General features: G+C 30.2%; 1 protein-coding gene across 2 annotated transcripts; it reads right to left on the reverse strand.

Annotated features, from left to right (window-relative positions):
* Positions 1-132: 132 nt before the first annotated feature.
* LOC106078516 (ubiquitin-like modifier-activating enzyme 6) lies at positions 133-20,767 on the reverse strand. Of its 2 annotated transcripts, XM_013239401.2 has the most exons (35): positions 20,665-20,767; positions 16,292-16,429; positions 16,095-16,189; positions 15,969-15,997; positions 15,409-15,503; positions 15,176-15,287; positions 14,289-14,369; positions 14,028-14,150; positions 13,752-13,875; positions 13,300-13,409; positions 13,133-13,195; positions 12,962-13,038; positions 12,734-12,800; positions 12,494-12,640; positions 12,280-12,347; positions 11,941-12,019; positions 11,167-11,241; positions 11,004-11,081; positions 10,563-10,611; positions 8,959-8,988; positions 8,729-8,834; positions 8,093-8,198; positions 7,741-7,830; positions 7,391-7,471; positions 6,684-6,812; positions 6,544-6,595; positions 5,391-5,454; positions 5,028-5,097; positions 4,765-4,836; positions 4,560-4,674; positions 3,951-4,030; positions 2,802-3,043; positions 1,722-1,809; positions 1,430-1,524; positions 133-1,322 (listed from the first exon to the last, which is right to left on the reverse strand). In XM_013239401.2, exons 2-35 carry the CDS (start codon positions 16,330-16,332, stop codon positions 1,208-1,210), a joined length of 3,048 nt encoding a protein of 1,015 aa, XP_013094855.2. In that variant the 5' UTR covers positions 16,333-16,429; positions 20,665-20,767; the 3' UTR covers positions 133-1,207. The 2 variants fall into 2 exon arrangements, with proteins under 2 accessions (XP_013094855.2, XP_013094856.2); XM_013239402.2 differs by lacking the exon at positions 20,665-20,767 and having other exon boundaries at positions 1,430-1,521.
* Between the last annotated feature and the right edge of the window lie 25 nt (positions 20,768-20,792).

A 20,792-nucleotide genomic window follows, 5' to 3' on the forward strand; every position in this document is an offset into this window, starting at 1 on the left:
AGTATTGTGTGTCAACAGAGTTCGCTTTTATCTATTTAGACAATCATTATCTCAATATACATATCTGTTGGCACATTTTATTTTTAAATAAGATTTGCTATGGCAGCATATTAACAAACATTAAATTCAAGATTTTTCTAAAATTTCAATAAAATGTTTAATAACAAAGTTTTCTGCACTTTCATTTTGTCTGGTCGAAACATTTTTGTTTTCACAAACACATTGCAGTTAGAGAGCAGAGCATAAAAGATAACAATAAGAAACAACAACGAAATATGAAAGAGGCCAACTACGACCCCACTCTTTCCTTATTGGCAGACCCCACTCTTTCTTCATTGGACGACCCCACTCTTTCCTCATTGGACGACCCCACTTTTTCCTTATTTCCAACACTTCTGTTGAGTGTGGTTTAGATTTACCTACAGATACAATTAGTTCCGTAGGAGAGTAGAGTTTTGTCAGCTCTACTTATATTTCAAAATAAAATGCTTACAAATCATAACCCAACCGGGGGTATTCAAAAATATGACAACAAATTTGTAAAAAGCTGTTTTTTAAATGCCAGTAATGGAAAAATGTATGACTTTTTATAAGTTGAATGTAAATAAAACTGATTAGTTCCCTTCATCTCAGTGATTTTACAATCATCTAGAATTATAAACAACACCTACAAGAGAAACACGTCCTCAAGTGCATAATAAATCAAATATTCACAATAATGCAACTATACCATAATTTTTCAATGCATGCCAAACATGTACAAAGCTGACCATTAAATGTGTTATGCAGCACTGGAAAAACTCAATGACCACATTAAACAGAAGATGATTATGATCTCATTGATGAGAACATGCTAATACAATGAAAGCCAGGATACCATGGTTCTAACATTGGTCTATAGTAGCATCACAAACTGTACATGGTGCAAAGTACACTGGCCTAGATAAACATTGACTAAGATAACTGTTAGATACTAAAACAAAAAATGTTTTGTTTATAGGGTATTGGAATGATAGAACCAATTATAAACCAAACTGGGATCATATTTAAAATCTTTTAAAACTAAACTAATATCCAGGTAAATATGTGAAACATTTTTTGGTTAAAAGAAGAAGTTAAAAGAATTAGTGTTGCTTATAGAAACACTGTTTGTCTCCAATCCTGACATCTATTTGTTTAATAAAATAGTATTCCAACTCAAATCTGTTTAGAAATAATATCTGACTGGAGGTCCAGGTACATCTTCTCCATCATCCCCATCAAATGATACTACTAGATCCACATACTGCTGGTCTGCTACTGGTTTCAACAGTTTGGTCATTCTGAAAGCAAAAGGTAATTTTTTTTTAAAAACTAGTTCACTGGCTCAATGACAATGGGTAAAAGATAAGCTGTCCCTCTAACATTGATTTCAAACAAAATCACTTACTGCATTGGAAGTTTTTTATTGTGTCCAGGCATAAAGGGCATGTAGATAATTTTCACCCCCTGAACTATAGAGCTGGCTTCAAAACCAAACTTCTCCTGTAGAGTTAAGTTCAAATAGAGGTTTTTGACTACTATAGTACTAGTTTGAGATTTTTTTTTCACATGCATAATGTAAGTTCATTATGATTGATCTTTATGTGTATAATGTTCCCAATAATTTGCCTCTAACTACAAGAAGTATTTAGAAATATTTACAATTATTGTCATTCTACATTACAAATGTTGTGACTTACCTTACATTGATCAATAAAGTTCTGCAAAGTAAAATTTTCTGAGCCTCTGATTTCCCACTTGTCCCAAATTGTGACACTTAAACCTTCCCTATATTGGAGAGAATCAAACAGAGACTAAAGAGAAAAAAAAAGTAGCTTATAGCAAATAATAATAATAACTATAATAACACCCGAAGTCTAGACATGTCTCTGAACAATCTCTAAATGATTCCATGATAACAATGACAATTCATTGGCTGCTGAAGAGATTGCCAGGAAAGCACAAAAATCAAACTTTTATTTCTTTGCAGTTGAAATTTTTTTGGACAATAATTGTTAATGCTAGAGAAATTTAGGAACTAAATGTGTAAAGAACAATTTAGGTGATAAGATTATGTGATAACAAGGTGGTAGTGATGTTTCTCCCTTGTCTGCCTATTCTGATCAATTGGGCACAATTTCTGAGTAGGTCAAAGAAAAAATTAATTAAGATTACTAGAAACACTTCAAGTTAGGATGGCCAGACCAGTCTAGATATAAATAAGTCTAACTGGCAAGCATGAAAGAGCGTTCTGAGAAAGGGTCAAAAGTTACTGTGGCTTCTAGAAAGTCATTTTAAATATTATAAAAGAAAGACCAGTGTGCCTCAATTCTATTCAGTCAGTCAAGCCTTCTTCTTGTAAGTTAATAGTACTAACATTTATTTAGTTTCTATTACATTTATTACTGTCAATTTTGATTTCTTCAATCAGTTGGATTGAGAATTTGGGATTAACTATTTTATATAAATATTACAGATGGAAGATATTTCCAGATGTAAAACACATTATATATTCAACATTTTAAATTTTAGCAAATAAATAGTTTGTTTTTTTTTTGGAGCTATTGGATTTTGTTTTGTTTTGTCCACCCAAATTAACTGGATTTGCTTTAAAACAGTTGAAAAAAAAAAGATAAAAGTAGCAGTTTAAAAAGTCAAGATAAATAATTCCTTTCCCTAGATATTTCTCACTTACATACTTATAGTCTGAACATCTTACACAGTGAAGCCCAGAATGAAAAAAAAAATGAAAAAAAAAGGTACAAAACACAAGCATGTACCTAAGCACAGTCCTAACAACTGGTCCAGGCTCTGAAAGCAGGATGACTGGAAGGGCTAAGTTCAGGAAACAATTTTTGAGTTTCTCTAGTGGCATATGTTGCAGGACTTTAATCATCTCTACTGTGACTAGACCTGAGACAGTTGCTGTCGTGGTGGCTATGGCTGGAACTATGCGACCAGCTATTTTCTTGATTTTAAATCTGTCCCCAATTGCTATACCATACATTTGAGCTCTGAGGTTCTAGAAAATTAAAATTGTTAAAACAAAACTTTTGGCTGGTTTATAAATAAAAACAAATTAAATACAAGACTGGATATCAATCACATTACCATCTTTCAACAATAAAGAAAACAAGTTAACCTTAAGTGACCTAAATTACTTGTTAACAATCATATAAATGATTATGATACCATAGCTCAAAATCACTAATTAGTCTCTTTATGCTGTTCAAGCTCTGTTTAGTTACCAAGATGTAACAACCAAATACCAATACCAAAAATCAGAACAAAGAAAAGTTTGTTAAGAAAATAAAAAATAAAGACAGCTAATGTTTAAAGGGGAATAGTATAAGTTGACAATAAAAAATTTTGTTTTGAAAATGGAAAGTAATTATGTACATTATTATTATTATTTTTCCAACTAATACTAACTTTTAAAGCTACAGCTGCCTGATTATTATCCTTAGTTTACTTACAATCTAAATCTAAAATACTTAAAAAAACAAAAACAAATATATATATGTTGAGGAAAACTTAGCAACAATTAGCAATATATATCATGAAAAAAAAGTTTTAAAAATTTTGATTAATTTTTCATTAATATTTCTTTGTAATTTTTTAAAAACTAAACTGTCTGCTAGAAATGAAAGGAAAATGTTCTTTTAACCAGTTAAAGAAAAAAAAAGGAGTATAACAAAGGACATTTCTCAGCCACAACTTAGATCAATCCAATTGTTTCCTATTGGCACACATGACATATTAATTTTATGGTACAACTAATATATGCACAAAGTATACCTGACTTAGATCAATCTAATGTCTCAAAAATGTTTAAGTGCTTACTAGACATAGAGCAATTAGCTTCATAGCTATGTACTGTGTAGTGGGCTATACAAATAATTGGATTCCTTGCATCTCTACAAACTTACTGTGGTTGAAGTAATAAAGTCAATGTGACCATTGCTGTCATTGTCTTTCTCAAACTCAAGAGGAGTTAAGGAACTTGTGTCTGATGAGCATCAGAAAAGATCATTTCAATGGGTGCGCTAGTTGTTTAATAAGATGGATATTGTGCATATTTGAAACAAGAATACATTTAATAAAACAGAAAAGAAATAGGATTTGTTAGTCTAGTATTTCATTAGGAAAAAAATTTAAATTATATCATTTAGGGTTTCTCTCTAACAAAAATATTATTTAATTCAAAATATATACACATTACATTGCATGTTGTGAAAGTGATTTGTAAAATTTAGTAATCATTCTTATTTTTTTAGTTTAAAACTCATCATGAGAATGTGTTTATAAATCTATATATTGACAAGTGCCTAAAATGTATTAAATATTATTCAACACTAAAGCCAGAACAAAAAAATGTACTTTTGTCGTTTTTATTGTTCATATATTACAGTTTAAATTTTTTTTTCTTTAGTATCATTAAAATTAATCTTCAAAAAACATAATTAACAGCAGATATTAGGAAGATATTTTAAACCAAAATGACAAGAAAATAAGATTTTGACTTGAATGTAACTTACTGAGTGAATTTCCTTCTATTAAACATTTGATTCTTTGACCAGCTTCTTCCACAACATCCCCAGATGGCTGGTTAGTAGAGACTTCTTTACTGGCTGTTTCATCAGTCACAATGGCCTAAGTTAAAACAGTAAATAACTTTCAGATGTGCAAATGTTTAGAGTTTATTGAATACAGGTATTTTAGACAACAAAAAGTTATAATGACCTTATTTCTAGGTTTAAACTCAGGGATAGGAACTTCCGATAAAATAGACAAGACATTATTTCTATCCAAGTCCTGCAAGAGAAAATAAAAAAAAGAACATTAGGCACACTAGTAAAGAAAAAAAAAGATACAAAAAATAATAAAGTACTCAGCAGAAAGTAAAACTAAGTACAGATTGTAACTTCTAAATAATGCTCATTTTACAAACTTTCTACTGTATTAATAGCTATAGAGTAAAAGACTTTAATAGTGAAGGTATCAACCTCAGGTGTCCACTTGACCATGAACACATCAGCATAGAGCCTGGCAGTGGTGATAACAAACAACATGTGCCTGTGTAAGAATGGAGAAAGGATGGTTAACAAACAACACCAGGTCACATCAACAACATTTTCAATATTTGGAAGCATGAAACTAGTTTCATTAAACTTTAATAGTGGGTTGAGATTTATTTTTTTTGTGACAAGTATAAAAGAAATATACTGTTAAGTAAGTAACTATTAAGTTATAATTTTCCACAAGGGGGCAACTTACTTGAGATTGCTAAAGGGAAACAAATTAAGAATTACAGAAATAACAATCTTAAGGGTCATTAAATATTAACTATAAAGAAATTGTAAACTTACATTTCATCACTTGGATCAAACTTCAATGGTCTTGGTGGTCTTTTAGGTGCAGCCCAAAATAAACCTATAAAATCAAAAATGTCATTTTTAGACAGTGTGCAGTTCATTTCTAATTGAAAAACAGGTCAAGTGATTATTTTTAAACAGACATATTTTTTTTTATATTATAGAATTCCGTACTTTAAAAAAAGATCAACCTTTGTTCAATTATAAACAAGGTTACAAAGACAGTTTATGTGGAAACTCAAGCTCAAAATCTGCCCCCAAAGTGGTGAACCCAGGCAGGTAAAAAGGCAGGTATCAATATTTTCAGAAAGAGCATCAGAATTAAATTCAATAAAAGACAAATGACAGAGAAGAATGGAGAAAGAAGGTTGACAGATCTTGTGTGGTGCCCTAGCGGTCCAGCAAACCAAAGGATAGGGGAAAGTGAATGTGATGTTAAATATGAACCTGGCCTAACTGATTTCTTATAATGAATATCTAATTATCTAATTGCTTTGTAAATGGTCAATCTCTAATGCCTCAAAAAAAATTAAAATTTCCTTTAGTTAAGTGTTCTATAACCGTAGTCAAGAGCGTTGTAATTGTTATAGTCGTATGAAAAATTACTTATTAATTGTTGTTTTAAATTATGTCCAACTTATACAATTATACTAAATAGATACATGCATACTAAATAGATTTCTTCTCTTGGAAAAAAAAAAATTATTTTTTTTCGTGTAAATGTAGTAGTTAGTATGACAGAACTTACTTAATTTAGCAATACAAATGTAAAACAAGAATTTTTTTGAAAAAAAATCAAAAACCATTTGCATAAATGTGTTCAAATATGGCAAATAGTCATCTCCCCTACTAAAGAGCCTCCAGTGTTTGTTACTATAAATAGTGAATAGTTGTAAAAGTGGTGTATTTTTAAAAAAAAACTGCTTGCAGAAGTGATTTAAAAAATTAGATTTTTCGCTTTTAGAAAGGAAAAAAATAGCCGTTGCATCGGAACTTTGAATGGACTAAAATATTATGATGTCGGATTTTCTTTATCTTTTCTAGTTTACGAGATCTAAACGGGACGGACAGACATATTTCACACAAAACTAATAGCCTCTTTTCCCCTTTCGGGGGCCGCTAATAAAGTAATTAGTAAGTTGCTTACTTCCATCTTCCATTTTCTTGTCCAAAGGGAATGCATGCAGAAGTTCTTTAGCCTGTTGATAAAACATAAGACTAGTAATTCCTCAGTACATGCAAACTATAACAACAACAACCTAGAAGTCAATAAAATTCATCATTTACCTTGTGGTTAAAATAGGATTCAAATCGGGATCGAGCCAAAGCAAGACATGCTGCCCAAGATGTAGGTCGTGTGGCTAACATTTTACTGACTTTAACAGCACCATCAATGGACACACCAGAAGCAAGTCGCTGTTACAAAGATATATTGCTAATAGTAAAATAATGTCGCTGTTGCGAGATATATTGCTAATAAATAATAAAATAACTTTGTTAGCAGCATAAATGACAAATACCTAGGTAGAAATAGTCTTTTTAACAAGCTTCTATTCATATAAATAACTATCCTGCATAAAGGCTATAGCAACCCTTTTTAATACTGGTACTATTTATAATAGTTCTAATATATTAAGATTAGGTCAACAGAGCATTAGAATATTAAGCTAAAGGTTCTGAGTTTGAATTTGATGGAAACATCAGATTTTAAATCTGGGCTTTAGGCAGTTCCTACAAACTACCATAGGAATATTTTTTAATAATATTTTTTAAACTAATGATTAAAAACTACAGGATGGATGCCTTGTCAAATGGCATGATTCCAAGTTCAAACCCTAGCCGCCATTATTAGGTTTGGGTTCTAATATAATCTTCATTTTTGAAGTAGCATTTCAATCAGATAAAAATAAAAACCAGTTATTAGACAAAAGTTTAAATAAATGTTCTCTGTGTCACATGTATTAACAATAAAGAGAAAAAAAGAAGCTCCAAACCTGAGCGACATCCATCATGTCTGAATTTGTTTCAATAAACTTATTGAATAGTTGAGCATTTTGGACGAAGCACTCTTCAAACTAAAAAATTAAAAAAAGAATTAGCTTTGTATTAATTAAAAGTATGTAAAAATGGTAAGTAAACCCTTTAGTGTTAATAAGAACTTAACAATATACACATTTAAATTATTTGTACAATACCTTGTCTCTAAAATGAATATTCAACTAATGGTTGGTACATTGTTAATGCTTTTAACACAAATTTATGCACAAAATCTATCTTTAAAGCTACTGTTACACAAAAAGTATAGTCTCTGCTATTAATGTTACACACATTTCAAGTACAATACCTTGTCTCTGGCCCACTGTATACAGTGCTCCAATGTGGCAGGAAAGGATTTTATTGTACAATAAGGAAAATCTTCATCTTTTGGATCTTGCTAAAATGTTAAGTAAAAACAAATATTAAAAATTCATATCTATCAAATAAACTCTTGTAAATTAACAAACTACTAGAAACCTACTTCATAAATTCAGAAAGATAAAGAAGAACATATGTACAATTTTACAGGAATTTAAAAAATGCTGATGAGTCAAACTTGACAAATGAAATGCACAAACATGCATTGAAAATGTTTCAACTATTTCATGTAACTAATTAACTGAGTTTAGCTACAAAATAACTCTAAATCTGGGAACTACCTGACTTGTGTAGGACTCTGTAATGTGTGGAACAATCACTTGCACATGACCTTTGGTACCCATGGTACCAGACTCCATGAGAGGTTTTTGGTTCGTAACACAGCGTCTGTTTGGTACAAATGAATTACAACTTCAGTACCTTTCTCAGAGATTCAAATAAAAGAGATGGATGGAGTTCTAATACCTAATTCAAAACAAATAAAAAAAATTCATCTTCTCATATGGTTTACTTATGTACATTGTGGCCAGAGCAATGACTGACTTCCTCATAAGACGTTACCTGGAGTCTGGAAATTTTTTTAAAAGCAGGTAATAAATAATTCCTCAGCTTATGTAATTGTGGGGTGGTTTATAAGTGTACCCTATGGCCAGAACAATAAGCACTTGCTACAATGTCCCCAAAAAAAAGACAAATGATGTCTGGAAACATCCAGATGTGACCCATTGTTTTTTAGGTAAAGCAACCAGGCACAGATGTATGATCCAACATTTCTTCTAAATCAAATCAATGACAACTTTGAAAGTAAGCACTACAGACCATTTAAATAAAACTAAATTCAACAGCACAAACTAAGATATGTACAAACAATCACTGGAGAAGAATGATTTTTAAAGAATAAATACTTCTCTGCCTACCCATCCATATAGCGCCTGGCTTCAACATTGTCTAATGCATTAACAATGATATCCTGACTATCAAAAAAAGCATCTGTGTAAATAGTGTCTTCTGTCTGAGGTCCAACTGTCAACAAGAAAGACATTATGCACATTTAAACATGGTTGACATGTTTAAGTAAAGAGAATACAAACATGTTTAATTAAAAAATATCTAATTAGTTCACAGTGAATAACAAAATGTGTTTTACCTTTATGTTGCTGAGCTTCTATTTTTATATCTGAGACAAAAACAATTAGATTCATTACACTAACAAGAAAAAAAAAAGTTGAAAAAAAAAAAAAAAAAAAAAAAAAAAAAAGCTTATATTAAGTGTAAGTGTATCAATTAGTCATGTAACTATATTTATGATTGACCTAGACATTTAAACTTGTGCAATAGAAATATTTTTACCAATTGTTTTTGTTTAGCTATTAGCTTTCTCAATGCGCTATGATCCTATCACTTGTATGAGGACCAGTTGTGAGGTGGAGGGAAGAAGGGGGTATCTTGGTGAATGTTTACATGATCATTTTTTAAATGCATACCAAAAAATGTTCACTCAGGTCTCAAGATTCCTTAAGGGGACTATTTTTACTTATACCACTACATCTGTTAAGTATGATTTCTTTCTCTAGTTCAATATACCAAACAAAATAATTAATTACAATAGTTAATTAACTAATTGGTTAAATTTTTTTTAATTCTTGTGTTGTCAGGTAAAAGAAATAATTGTGCAAAATTTCAATTTAATCCGAGATTGCGTGTGGAAGAAATAAAGTGTACAAATGTTTTACCAGACAGACTGACAGAGTCAGTTGATAAAAGCTTTGTAAAAATATTAGATCATCTTGATTTAAAACTATGAATAAATATGTTGTTCATATAATGCGGCGCATTTTTTATTTTTAAAAAACAAAAAAAATGTTTTATTGAAAGTTATGTAGCCAATACACTCAAGAACTCTAAAGTTTGATATATATTTGGATAACAATAATTGGATAAGTCACAAAAATTAACATATAAATGTTATACAAGTCAAAAAAAGCTCTGTAGGTCATTGTACCAGTATATATATCATGTAAGTCTTTTTAGTTTTGTTTTCCAAATGTATTTAAATGTTGTATTTGAATAAAAAAAATATTATGCATAATCAATTTTAAAAACAACAGGGTCTAATTTTAGAAGACCAAAAGTATTTCTGGTATTTTAAGAACACTTCAAAATATGGTGAATTTTAATTGTGGTTTTAATTTTGAAATCAAAACATGACAGACAGACCACACTAAGCTTTTAGCGACTTATTTCTAGATCCTACTAAAAAGAGTGAATTTAAGAAAAATAAAATTTATTTTCATTTTTAAAAAATGTTCACAAAAAAAATAAAATTGGCTGTTGTATGTATATTAAAAAAAAAGCATATTACTGGAGGCTGAAGATGAAGAGTAGTTTCTATTACCGAGTTACTAAAATTAATTTGTTTGTGAAAGGCAAAGCCCATCCTAGCACTATCCTAGAGAAAAATGAGTGTTAGCCTATAATCGAAACAGTTAAGCATTGAGGATGTTTACTACTTTGGAGAGCATGAAAATTTTTGTCAGCCTCAAAACTTTAACATTGTAAAGAAATTCCCATTTTCTTACAGTATTTTCATAAATCTTTTACGTTAACTTCAACTTGATCCAAAATTTTTCCCTAAATTCCTATCCAGCTTTGCATGCATTTTATCCTATAAGCTTCCTCTCATGCTTGGCAGCAAAAAAGGATATAAGACTAAAACTTAGAGAGAAATAATAGTAATTAATATTGTCTTACCTTTGTTAATCTCTAAAGCAGCATGTGCAGCAGTTGTAGATTTAGGTTTCTAGTGAAACATTCAAGAAAAATTAGACTATACACTATTTGAAATGAATTTTTATTATATTTTAAATACATTATCAAGACAAATGAAAGAGTACAATATTGCAACTAAATTGTTGAGAAAATAAAATATTTCAGTATTCATTAGAAAAGTAAACATTACTGTATTTCCAATTTTCTGTATACACATGACATAACATAAAATAACAGAAACTAAATCAAATTGTATTGAGAGAGGAAGGTGAAGAAATATTGCAAAACATAACTTTGCTATGACAAGGGCTCAAACCACAGACCTGCAACTTGGTAACATTTCCTTGCTAACATCTGAAATATCCATTCAAACCCTCAAAAAAAAGTTTAGTTTCATTATCTAAATTTAATACACTAACATACCTGGATATGGCAGGACCGAAATAGAAATTGTCTGTTTAAATTAGACTTTTCTATCAAATCATTGTCTGTTATAGTAATCTGCAAAATTATAAAATATAAACTTAGATGAGTCTGTTCTAAATCACTGAAAGAGATCTAGCAACTTATGAGTACATTGTATTACCTTTCCAGCTCCAGTACTAATACCCAACAGAGCATAGTTTTTCAACATTTCACATCCTATAGCTCCACAGCCAACCTAAGCAAAAAATAGAAATAATATTTCTTGTAAAAAGTTTCTAATTATAAGTTATTAAACAAACTTGTTTGTCCACTTTTGAGTTAATCACTATTACTGTTAAGAAATTACTCTATTTACTAAATTTGTATCTATAAACAAGTAAAATTTTTAAAAATAAGTTTTTAAAAAAAAGAGAGATTTTCCTTTAGGAAGCTAATGGCTAATGGCAAGCGTGATTACTTTGCTATTGAAAACAAATGAATAATAGATTTTTAAAAAATGGAACATGTAAAGGTCGTCTGTTTCGATGGCTAATGGTTAACAAAGCTGCCATGTGATCAGCACAATGACCAACTGCTTTGCTTTCCCCATCTAATGTCAGGTACTGATTAGAATTTGGTAGACTCGAGGCGCCCTTAAAACCCCTAAATTAAATATCCCAGTCTTTGCGGGTATTGAAACCCAGGACCCCCTCGGCTTTGAAGCCAAGATGTGCTTTACCCACTCTACCCCCACTAGTTAGATCATCAGAGCCATTTTCAAGATCCTTTTGCGCCAACCCATGAATAGTTTGTAAACTGAAAGAGGAATTGTACAAAAAATTAGTCTAATCAAAAGTTTAAATACGACAAAAAAAAAAAAAAAAAAAGGTATGTTGGTGATAACCAGTTTGATTACTTTATTTTACAGTAATTTAGTATATGTATAGCAAATTACCATAAAAAGCTTTGTGTTTGCTAGAATCTGGCAGCTCTTGTCACCAATACACAGTCTTAATAGATCATATCTGTCTCCACTGATCAATTTGAAAAGAAATAGTTTAGTTTTAATAAATCTCTATGAAAATGTTTCAGCTAAATTACTATCATCATTTAGTTTATGAATGGTAGCTTGAAATATACTAATTTCACATTAGTGGGTTTTTTTACTGACTGAATCACAAACTCAGTTTAATGCTAAAAAATATCATAAAGAAAACAGCTTTTTACTCATGTTCACAGTAAATAAATGTCAGTGGTTCATATTGATAACAAAATTAGTCTTTCATCAAATTACCGAGGTAAAAACTGATCAAAATCTTGGGATTCACAAACTGGTACAACTTCTATGGCATCCATGTACAGCTGAAATAACAGATATTTATGTTGTCAAACTGAAACTAAAGCTACATTTTTTTTATACAAATTAAATCTAGTAAAAATTCCAGAAATAGTGTTCAGCACTGGTCTAAAAAAAAAAAAAGCAAAAGAAATAGAAAATGAAGACCAACCCACTGATGTAGGGGGGTAAACTTTCCAGTTAGGGCTTTTAAAGCTTCCTGGGCAACAACACCTCCAAAGATGGCATTCAAGGGAGAGAAGCAGCCCTGACAGCAGTGGGACACAATCAGCATTAACTTTTCATCTAAACTATCAACCTGTAGAACAACAACAATATAATTTTACCTTTAGCTTATTCAGCTGATATTAGATAGAAACAGATACCTACAAAGTATTAAAACAACACATACATTAGTTTTCAATGATTCTTTTACGGTTTTAGCAACATTAAGAAACTGGACTGCATCAGCTTCATTCCTGAAATTAAAAATTTTCTATTGTTAATATGCTGACACTAAAGGTAAAAATAACTAATAACTCTCTCTCTATCTTTCTGTATATAAATAAATAAATATACTCAGATATACATCTTTTAAGCAAAAAAGTGTTAAAAAAAAGAATTGATTTAATAAACTTGCCATGGCTTAGGCAATGAAGCAAAAGTTTCCAGATATTTATTCAAAGCAAGGTAAGCTATATGGAGCTGTATCGGTGCCTGTAAAAAAAATATGAGATTAATACATACAAGTATTTAATGTTTAAAGTACAGATTGAGTAACGAAAAAAAGGACTAAATTTATTCAACTTACATCAAATTTACAGAGATCTGGTATGAGTAGGTTTGGCTCTATTAGCTGATGTTCTAGACTGTCCTGGAGAAAAAAAAGTAATCACAATACATCAAACTCTTAGCAATGTAGAGACTAGAAAATTATGATATCCTACAAATGAATGAATGAGGAAGGGAAAGACTTACAAAATTTTTCTTAACTGGCACTTTAACCTGAGTAAATATTCCACCATCAACATAGGGCTCAAAGTTTGGTCCGGATGTATCACAAATGCTAAATGTGTAAGGATTGATCACTAAAAAAAAAAGGATCAATAATTGAATAACTTTTTTTTTCAAATAAAAATGAACATTGTTAATCATAATGCTTGTTTGATTTAAGATACTGTTTTTTGTGGGAAAAAAAAGATATCATCATTTTATTGAGTACTTCATGGATTATCAAATTGTGCTAGGATTCATTTTTACCTTAAAAAATGAAGGTGAGAATGATTGTTAGAGGGAGAAAATGGAAGAGATAATTAATAACATTTAACATTAACTCACATAGATAACATCTAACATAAGCTCACATGACATGAGACTTTTTAAAAAAGATTGTGATTTAATTGTTAACATAAGATTTTTAAAAATCTGACCTTTGACAGTAAATTGCTGACCATTAACGGCAGTCATTCCTCTAACCTCTCTAAAAGTGACTACATCTCCATTTTCTAAACCATGAAATCTATTTTCTAAGCAACTGACAACTCCTGGGTTGGACTGACATCAAAATGAAAAAAAAAACAAAAAAAACAACATATAATTCTCTAGTTAAATGTTACATTTATGAAGGTTTAACTTTACAATGCTTAATCAACAATTAATGTGATATATTTTGTCATAAAACAAAAGCAACAAACCAATGTGATTACCTTAGTAATGTCACTAACAAAAACATCTTTTGATTCTTCTCCAGTAGCATCAAATATTTCAAAACTTTCTCCAAAATCAGCAAAGACAGTTGCAACTATTCCATATACATCAGATGATAAGAACTAAAAAAAAAAAGAAAAATATAAAGGTAGCAGTTTATTACATAAAAACAACAAGGTTTTCAAAGGTTTAGTGAAAACAGGTTTTACTTTTACTGTATAAAACATATAAGCCTTAGTCCTACTCAACAATAATTTTACCTTGATTTGGGGTGTTGATGCTCTACAAAAGTTATTGACCTTTATCTGCAGGCTTAATGTACACTCTGTTAATATAACACACTGAAACAAAGGATAGAAAAATATATTCTTACAATTGTTATGTAAGCTAAAATGTATTACTGTATCTTTAAGTAATAGCATTAATGTAAACAAAAACTGTCAGAACAATTTTCATGCTAGACAATCTAACAGTACAATATATATTTTGTTAACCAATAGTGTTACAATTCGTTTTCAAGGAAATAAAAAAAAACATCAGTGAACTATTCTTCTATATAATTTGAGCTAGATTTTCTAATAAAACATTTAAGAAAGGTGTTCATGTTGAATGATAAACAACTGAAGAAAACAGCACACTATTATTCCTTGGCAACAGTCGGCAAAAGAGCTTACAGCTCAGCAGCAAAAAGCTAGCTAGAAGAAGAAGAATTGTGTAAAGGTAAACTTCCTTATAAGACAGCAGTCTATGAGGCTGGTGAAGTTAAGATTTACTGTTTCTGTGGCCAAAAGTTACCATTTGTATCACCTGGCCAGCACTATGACCAAGAGTTAGCATGAATATCACTTGACCAGCACTATGACCAAGATTTAATATAATCACTTGACTAGATCTATGACCAAGATTTTTATGACTCCAAATTTGAGATACCATTTAGATATAAACGAACTCATTGACATAGCATAATTTTGGTCTATACAAGCACGCCATTTCTATGATTCCAACAACAGACCTTCAGTTGGGAAACTGCAAGCTTAAAAAGTGAGTCATCAAGCTCCCACATAATAATTATACATTAATTCATAATTTCAGAAACTGAAGTCCTAATCTCTTTGTGAGGTTATAAATAATAAGAGAGGAAAATTACTTGAAATTTTTTGAGATAAGATAAATCAGTGCTGTCTGTTAAAGGCTCTGTAGATGTCTCTATTGTTACATAAGGGTTCAACTCTGCTAAGTGAGGGAAGCAGGCCTCTGCTCTGAAATTAAATGTAAAAGAATTACAGTGGTATTCAAATAATGCTGCTTAGTAAAGATTATTATTTTATGTTATTGACATCCTGATATAACACCTAGTGTACAATGACAATCAAAGCTCACCTATTAGTAGATTGCTCAGCATTATGCTCTCTGAGAAAAAATTGTGTACCCAAATCTGAGAGTTGAGTAGACTTAGGATCTTGAAGGGTGATAGACTGTTAAAAAAAAATGTTAATTCATCACAGGTAAGTTCCTTAAATATAATTTAGAGCTAGAAAATACATAAGTAATGGAACTTCCATCTAGATGATTTATTTTGATTTAGTTGAATATATTCATTTAGCTGTGTGGTTAAATTATGTAATACAGTCAAATCCAGTTAATTATCAGTTCATGATACTTTTGCTCCTAATAACTGTCTGGTCCAATTCAACTGATTTAACTGTATTTTGGTATATTAGGATTCTGTCTGAATAAGAGGCTGGTCCAATTAACTGAAAGGTCCAATGAACTGGATTCGACTGTATACCTGAAACACTCACAATATATTTGGTAATTAAAAAAAAAACACCTTTTAACTGATTAAAATAAATTTAGTATACTCTTACTCTCAAGAAAACTATCATGCGCATACATGTTCAACCATATAAATAACTTAGTTAAGAAAGTATTTCACTGACCTTCACACCAGCTAAAATAATGTTTTTGGCTGAAACAGAAACAAATGAAGATTATAATTTTAAATAATTTTTTTTACGTGATGAGGTATATAAAAAAAAAAATGGAAGCTAGAAGATATATTTTACCTATTTCAACACCAAGACCACTCAAGCCATACACAAGTACAGATGAGCTAGCCATACGACGCATCGCTGCATCTCCCAAAACATATCTCTGTCGGCTGGAAATCAGTATACACAAAAATACTTTTAATTATTCATATGCATTTACATAAAAATCTGTGTAAATAGCTAAAACACTATAATTAATTTTGTCCTCTTACCTGTAGAGTGAGTCATCAATTTCCATCTGCTCTGAAGCCATAATTATTTATATCCACTAAAGACTTTGCCACAATAGGGATGTATGGCCACTATTTTTAGGTTTTAATTTTATTACTCAGTCTTTCAGCTCACGAAATCTGAATGTTAGGTGAATGAAAAGATTAGAATTTTAATAAAACAGTTAAAGCTTTTAAGATAAATAAATACAATATTATATATTATACAATTTTATATGTGAAAGATTTATTAAAAATGTCACTTGTTTTGTAAAAAATTGAAATGCATATAATATATATATATATATCAATAAAAGAAAGTGACAACTTAACGACATGGTTAGGGACCAGAAAGTCAGTCATAAGCATGTTTTGTGGTCAAATGTGACCCTAGATTTCGGTTAGCTATCAATTATTTTTAATAGTAGTAACTCACTCTGTCTCACTCTGAAATTTTGCACAATTATTTCTTTTACCTGGCAACACAAGAATCATTAAAAAATTATAAATTCTTTTTAAAAAGTGATTATGGTAAAATTCACACAAATATCCCTTTCCTTCTCTCCCCCCAATTTCCCTAAATGGTCCAGATAAGTGATAGGATATTGAGAAAGCTTAAAGCATGAAATAGTGCTAAACAAAAACAAATGGTAAAAATATTTCTAATAGTACAGATTTATTGTTGTTGGTCTAGATCTATTACAATGATTACATAATTGATCCAAAGTAATTGATACAATTACACTTCGTAGGAGCTTTGTTTTTTTTTAAAAAAAGGATTTTTTTATGTTTTTCTTATTATTTTTCTTTTTATACAGTTCTGTATACACTTGAAATTACATATTGAAAGCAATGGAACCAGCCTTTGCTTGCGTTGAATGTTTCTGTGCACTCTTCTTCCTCACGTGCTTTCAGGGTTGCAAAGATGCTAAGTGCCGTGCTCTTTATGACATGGAGACTAAGGGTCATTTTCTTACTTAATTGGTAGTCAAACTAAATCCCCAGCAGTTTCACTGTTTCATGGATTAGACCCTTGTGCCCTATATCCCACAATACTCTTTGCTGTCTCCTTCCCTTTCTCTTTAAGTATGGTTGGAACGAGAAACTCTTATGCTAATTCCGATTGATAAGACTTTCATTTCACCTTTGTTCTTCTGTAGGATCATCATCTTCATGTCAATGGTTTTTCTAGACTTCTTAGAAGAAGATCCTGTAAGAGTCCTATGCTTCCTTTTGTCAGCCATGTTGATGGGATATGTTCTGATAGTAAAATTGTAACAAAATTCTCCTGTATATGTACAGTGTGAAAAAGAGCGATAGCATTGCAAGATGAGCTGTCTAAGCCCAGCTTATAGTACACACCACTGCGCTGCCAATGCTCCAAGCACAATTAAAAAATATCCACAGCAATCTGCCATATCTTTGAAATTTGGTCATATATCGCAATTAACCCATTAGCTCCTTCTGCAGTTGGAAATGTTTTCCGTTTTTGTCGAAACCGTTGTAGAACGTTTCTAAAATCCTCTATTCAATATACTTGCTTTTTAAAAAGAAGATTTCTTCTAGTCTCGTAGCAAGTGTGATTACAAATTATTTTGGAGATTACCGATTCTATTTTTAATAAAATCTGGAAGATTTTTATTGTTTAAATAATTTTTCAAACGAACAGCCCCATAGCCCCAGTGTATAATCCCCCACGTGTGAAAATTGGTATTTTTTACGCTTGTTTTATATTCTAATGGTATTAAAAGTATATATTTATAAGTATTAGAGTTATCCCTCTTTCCTTAGGGCCTGGGGAGGGTTTTTCTTAACCGGAAAAGGAGCTATAGGGTTAACCTAAATTAATGATTATTCGTGAAAGTCTGTCGTAACTTCGATTCGTCTTTAAACATTGTTAAGTGAGGACTAACTATACTTACATAGGATATGATAACAATAAGAAAGAAGTATTTAGTCTAGAATAGACCAGAAGCACATAAATCAAACTTTAGACAATATTAGATAAGTATAAGCTATAAAATGAATCTATACTAAACTAACCATATATATATATAAACAGCTATATATATATCATTTAGAATGTTTAGAAAAACTAAATCTAGCCATAAGCTGGACAATCTAGGAGACTAGATCTGGGCAGCTTCTGTAGTTAAGTAATTTGAAACAATGTTTTTAATTCTTAAAATAATGATGTCTAAATATTTAAAATCAGTATACAATAGTGGCATGATAGAAGCTAACACTGCATATTTAGAAGTATAAAACTGGCGCTAATATTATTGCAATAGATCTATATGTGTTAATAATATCTTTATGTTGTATTTATATTGTAAATTCTGATTAAATCAGAAAAACAATAATAAATACTGAGAATAAGAAATAGCTTGTATTATTTCTATTATTTGAAATATAAGGAGAACAGTTAGACCTGGTTAATGTATTCCATTGGGAAATAAATAATGTTTTCCAGCCAATTGTAAATTAAATATTGAACTTTATGTCTTAGATTTAAACAAAGAGAACAGTGTCAAATAATTGAACAAGGCTGGTTCAAAGTCCATAATAGGGTGAAAGTTTAGTGTTTTATCTATATCATATTTTATGTATTATACTTTTTAATATGGTTATGTACTATAATTTACTATTATAGTTATATAGATCAAGCTACTTTAAAGTTAAATTGTTTAATTAAAGTTTAAAGACACTGACTGACTATAGTTTAGTCAGTTAAGATCTAGATCTATAATCTATATTGTATATATATCTAGACTGTCTAGAGCAGCAGTTCTCAACCTTTTAAGCTCGAAGACCCCTTTTTACAATACCCCACTCTGCCGTGACCCCCCCTCTCCCTCCCCACACACACAGCAATAGAAGATTTAAGACAAAATACAATCCATATTTTCGATAGTCTTAGGCGACCCCTGGCAAATCATCAATTTACCCCTCAAGGGGTTACGACCCACAGATTGAGAACCCTGGCCCTGGTTTAGAGTCTAGTATTGTAGTAAATTAGTAAAAAAAAGTCTTAGATTTCAACTAAGTCTAACTTTTTAACATACGCGTAACACTGTGAGTCGTGACTGGTCTATTATATTTATATATATTATTATGTTAATAATTATGTATTATATATTTAGGTAATTCTGCTGGAGTTCAAGGGGCAGCCATCTTTGTTACTATTTTGTTATTGTTTATGTTCCAAAGAAATCCCAAGATAGTGTCTTAAAAAATACCAAGAATTAACATTACTTCTGTGGTTTCAAAGCAATGCTATTTTTTCTTTTGATTTTGACTTGGTGTCAATACAATACGTTTCTTATTGTTCTGTCTTCTTTTTAATTGTTAAATATTCATATTGTCTATATCTATTCTGAATTATTCTGATATAGAGAATCTAAATTTAACTAGGCCTACAATAAATATCAGCACAGTTTATTACCAAAAATTAATTGACCTTTATTGCCTTTAAGAACCTTGTCATATTAATATAGTAATTAGTCTAGTTCTAGCAGTTAGATTATGAGTCTAATTAATAGACATATTAGGACTAGATGATACCAGTAAAGCTAGATTTAGCATATATTTTAGCTTCAAAAATAAAAACAAACAATAACCCAAATCGGAGAGAAAACCCAAGATACAAGATTACAGTCTAAACAATAACAAAGATGGCTGCCCCTTGAACTCCTGCAGAATTACCAATTAATTTTGATATGATAATATTAAATAATCATAATAATTCAAAATTCAATGATAATTTTAATTTTTTAATTTAGATCTATTATTCTAACCTATTATTTTATTTTTTATCAAATTTCATCTATCTAGATCTAGATATACTAGAATCTAGATTCTAGATCTAGTAAAATCTAGATTCTAGATCTAGTAAAATCTAGATTCTAGATCTAGTAAAATCTAGATTCTAGATCTAGTAAAATCTAGATTCTAGATCTAGTAAAATCTAGATTCTAGATCTAGATCTAGTAAAATCTAGTTTATCTAGATTCTAGATTAGATTTAGATCTATCATCTAGTTAATTCTAGTTAGACTAGTCTACTAGATCTAGTTACTAGTAATAGATTAGATCTACTATCTTACTCTTAGACTATCTACTTACTAATCTAGTTAGTAGTAACCTAGTTTTAACTATTTTAAGTTTAAGTTTTAGTTAAGAGTTTACTTTAGAGTTTAGAGTAGACCTGAGTATTATTAGTAAAGTCAAGTAAAGTAAAAAAGTATTATTACTATTATTATTATAATTTAGCAAAGTGAAAGTGATCTAGACTCTAGATCTTGAATACCACGTTATTACTTTACATTAGATCTAGATATATAATCGGTATGATATAATCATTGTTTAAAACTGTACCAATGTAAATAATCTTTATCTATGTATGTTAGTAAGTATGTTGTCAATGTTGGACAATGTTTTTATTTTCATTTAGCTACCGGCATTTTACCGGAAGAAGATCCCTTCTGTGTTCTGTTATTAAAGCA

Source organism: Biomphalaria glabrata, chromosome 1, assembly GCF_947242115.1.
Source record: "Biomphalaria glabrata chromosome 1, xgBioGlab47.1, whole genome shotgun sequence".
NCBI lineage: Eukaryota > Metazoa > Mollusca > Gastropoda > Planorbidae > Biomphalaria > Biomphalaria glabrata.